At 39.3% G+C, this 3,824-nt stretch overlaps 1 protein-coding gene across 1 annotated transcript; it reads left to right on the top strand.

Annotated features, from left to right (window-relative positions):
- The first annotated feature begins 346 nt into the window (after positions 1-346).
- Positions 347-3,427, top strand: LOC149827919 (hypothetical protein At1g04090-like). The gene is made up of 3 exons (XM_090018289.1): positions 347-437; positions 1,528-2,832; positions 3,195-3,427. The coding sequence occupies exons 1-3, from the start codon at positions 347-349 to the stop codon at positions 3,425-3,427; spliced, it is 1,629 nt and encodes a 542-aa protein (XP_089874415.1).
- Positions 3,428-3,824: the final 397 nt, after the last annotated feature.

The raw sequence follows: 3,824 nt of genomic DNA, 5'->3' as shown, positions 1-3,824 counted from the left end.
GTTGGTAACCTTGGTCTGAACATGTATAACAGAAGCCTTAAAAAGAAGAATAAAAATCACCAAGCAGCTCGCCTCGTCTGCAGGTACATTATTTAAGGCCTAACCTGCCTTAACGTTACATATTTTGCTTGCACATATGCCATAATTTGTTCCTCTCTTCTACCTGAATATTCCCTCTTCCCACTTTCTTTATCTTAAAGCAACGAGCTCTTTGATAATTAGAAAGGAATGAAAAAAATAAAAGAGAAGGAAAAGAGTTCATATATAAGTATGTCTGCTCATCAGCAAGATGTTCATCTGTCTACTTCCTTGATCTCCCGGACGGTCTATCTCTTTATAGCTGACAATGGGCGGATCTTCTTCTTCAAGGCGCAGACCAGAATTACCAATCAACTCAAAATTCAAACTGCCATCTCCAATACCATCTTGGCCTTCCGGTACATACTTGTCTCAAATCAAACTGCACAGGCCTCCTCCACATCTTGCGCCCGTTATGCATAATCTTTGTATCTTGATTCATAGTTTTGGAGAGGACGGATCAGGTGCAAGCACATTGCACGCTTTGAGTGTGCCACTGCACCTGCGTGCCTTCCATCTCAGGGATACAGCCTGTCAGCTGTAGGGCCCAACAGAAGATGGAGGGTGGATCAGGTGAAGTGTCAAATCGGTTCCACTCATCACCTATGTCATCCCTAGCTTCATACCCTTTCTTTGGGATTTCATTGATGCACTTTGTTTTTTTTTTTTTTAATCCCACTCCATACATGTTATCTACATCATTCATTTAGTGAAGATCAAACATTTAAATCATCTAAATCCTACTTGTGTGAAAGAATTTTTTGGCAATTAAAAAATCAACAAAATACAATTTTTTATTTTTTTTTAAATCATATATTTTCATTAAAAAAATGCTATACAAGGGTTGACTCTTATTAAATCGACCATGCTGAATCCATTTATAAGGCCAGATTTGATCAAAACAAGTTGCATGATTGCATCATAAGATTTAAGAGAGATAGACAAAGGGGATGAGTGAAACCGACTTCCTAAAGCGTGCAATGTGTTTTCACCTGATTCTTAGTGGATATTAGAAGCTTCTAAAAACCTCAAAAGCTCGCTTCCCAAGAAGATAGCTTTGAAGGTGCAAAACCATGCTTTTTTTTTTCATCCTTTCAAAACTTTATGAAAACCTTGCTTCCCACAATATGAAATTTAATTTTTGCTCATATTGGAAAATGCTTTTCTTACATTAGAAGGATTGTTTTCATTTTTACAATAAAAAGTAAAACAACATATAATAGGTATTTTTTGGCAAAAGGCTTAAGATGCATTGAACCAAAAAAATAAGTTTTATCTATATTTTCTATTGGATCATCTCCACTACTTTGTTTCTTGCTTTCTCTTACGCTTTCTAAATGCTGTATGTTTTATGCATCAAGGTATTTTTTAAACAGTGGCTTCTCGCTTTATATTTCATTTCATTTCTTTACGCATGTCTTACTCCTGTAACCATTGCCGAATTTGCAGGCACTGGATTTGCAACCGGAAGCATAAAATTAGGCGAGCTTGAGGTGTGCCAAGTCTCGAATTTTATGAAGATATGGTCTTGCAATGAAGGGGGTGTCAACAATCTTGGTGCAACATTTTTCAAGCCAGTTGACATTCCAACTGGATTTTTCATGCTTGGTTACTACTGCCAACCTAATGCCAAGAAGCTTTCCGGTTGGGTTCTAGCCGGAAAAGGCTCCGGATCTCTCGGAATTCCGGTAGACTTCTCGTTGGTCTGGAATAGTGAATCTTTGAATGTAAAGCAAGATGGTCATGGTTACTTCTGGTTGCCAATCCCTCCTCAAGGCTACAAGGCCGTTGGCCTTGTGGTCACCTCCACACCGGAGAAGCCACCTCTTGATGAAATAAGGTGTGTTCGGTCAGACTTTACTGACCAATGTGAGCGGGACACATGGATATGGGATAACAAGGAAAAGGGTGAGGTTAGTTTTTACAGTTTAAGACCAACCAAAAGAGGAACCAGTGACCCTGGAGTAAGGGTTGGAACATTTTGTGTTCAAGTAAATGGCGATCCCAACTTGTCAAATTTATGTTGTTTGAAGAATGTCAACTTTGATTCATTTTCTTACATGCCAAGCCTTAGCCAAGTTGAGGCCATAATGAAAGTTTACTCCCCTTGGATCTACTTCCATCCTGATGAGGCTTACCTACCTTCATCTGTGTCCTGGTTCTTTACTAATGGAGCTCTTCTTTACAAGAACGGCAGCCCGACGCCGTCGCCGATCGATCCTGCTGGGTCAAACCTCCCTCAAGGTGGTTCAGATGATGATGCTTACTGGATCGACCTGCCAGCTGACCAGAACGAAGCCGAGAGGGTCAAGAAAGGCAATCTACAAAGTGCTGAGTGTTACTTGCACATAAAGCCCATGCTAGGTGCTACTTTCACTGATGTTGCAATATGGATCTTTTATCCCTTCAATGGGCCAGCTAGAGCCAAGGTGAAGTTGTTCAATATCTCTCTAGGCAAGATAGGTGAGCATGTAGGGGATTGGGAGCATGTAACTCTGAGGATAAGCAATTTTAATGGGGAGTTATGGCAAGTCTACTTTGCCGAGCACAGTGATGGCACTTGGGTTGATGCACAAGACCTAGAGTTTGAAGGGGGGAATAAGGCAGTGGTCTATTCTTCTCTCCATGGTCATGCTTCATATTCAAAGGCAGGGCTTGTACTTCAGGGCAATACTGACCAGGGCATAGGGATAAGAAATGACACAGCAAGAGGGCTCAAGATGGATTGTGAAGAAAGGCATGTTGTTGTAGCAGGTGAGCATAGTGAAAAATATCCGCATTTTTTTCAACAACAAAAAAAAAAAACACCAAAAATATTCAAGACATTGTCTAGCTGTTAAAAACGGAAATATCACAAAAAATTTAAATTTTTTTAATTTTCTTCGGAAAAATTATTAGCAAGGAAGTCGGAAAGCAACCAAAGACATGAGAGGGTGGCAAGATTTCACCCAGAAAAAATACCCATCCAAATGAAAATGAAATTAACAAAGCATTTTTATTTTTTACTGATATGTTGCGGGAAAAAATCATGAGAAATATGAAAAGGATTCCTATTTCTCGCAAGAATTTGGCTGCTGATATTTACCGCACGTTGTAAACATTATGTCACAATGCAGGTGAGTACTTGGTGAACTTTGCTGTTGAACCTCCATGGTTGAACTATGCAAGTCGTTGGGGACCCAATATTACCTATGATATTGCAGTGGAGCTAAAGAATGTGGAGAGGTTTCTCCCTGGATGGCTTAAGAGTGCACTAGAGAGTGTTGTTAAATCACTCCCGTCAGAGGTACTTGGAGAGAAAGGACCCTCAGGGCCAAAAATGAAGGATAATTGGTCAGGAGATGAATGAAGCTTGAAAGTTCTATCATTCATCCTAATTAGTGCCAATTGTGAACTTGTGTTAAATAAAAAATGAACTTGAAATGTCTTGAAGCGTGCCTCTCAATGGTATAATTATACTGATTAGGAGTTTCTTAAAGCAGTGTACCTAGCAGTGAGCTTCTTGATGAAACTTGGCTCTTTATCTGGCTGTGTTTGTTCTCAAAGCATTTCAATTCAAATCATGGGATGATTCCAATTCTTGCTATCTTTTTTGTTTTCATAATTAGGGTTGGCATATGACCTGAATCTCAAGCTTAGTTCGCATAGTTGAATTTTTAAAAGGGTGTCCACCAGCTCTTTCTTATTGTAAATGACACATTGCTAAAAGAAAAATAAATGTGTATATTATTGTCGGCGCATATTAT

The sequence above is a fragment of the Nuphar pumila genome, chromosome 10, assembly GCF_984573655.1.
Source record: "Nuphar pumila chromosome 10, dmNupPumi1.hap1.1, whole genome shotgun sequence".
NCBI lineage: Eukaryota > Viridiplantae > Streptophyta > Magnoliopsida > Nymphaeales > Nymphaeaceae > Nuphar > Nuphar pumila.
This window is presented reverse-complemented; position numbering and strand designations above follow the sequence as displayed.

Coding starts and splice junctions, on each gene's coding strand:
- LOC149827919 (XM_090018289.1), top strand. CDS start 347: ATGGGCGGATCTTCTTCTTCAAGGCGCAGACCAGAATTACCAATCAAC. Junction 438..1,527: donor AATACCATCTTGGCCTTCCG/GTACATACTTGT, acceptor CCGAATTTGCAG/GCACTGGATTTGCAACCGGA. Junction 2,833..3,194: donor AAGGCATGTTGTTGTAGCAG/GTGAGCATAGTG, acceptor GTCACAATGCAG/GTGAGTACTTGGTGAACTTT.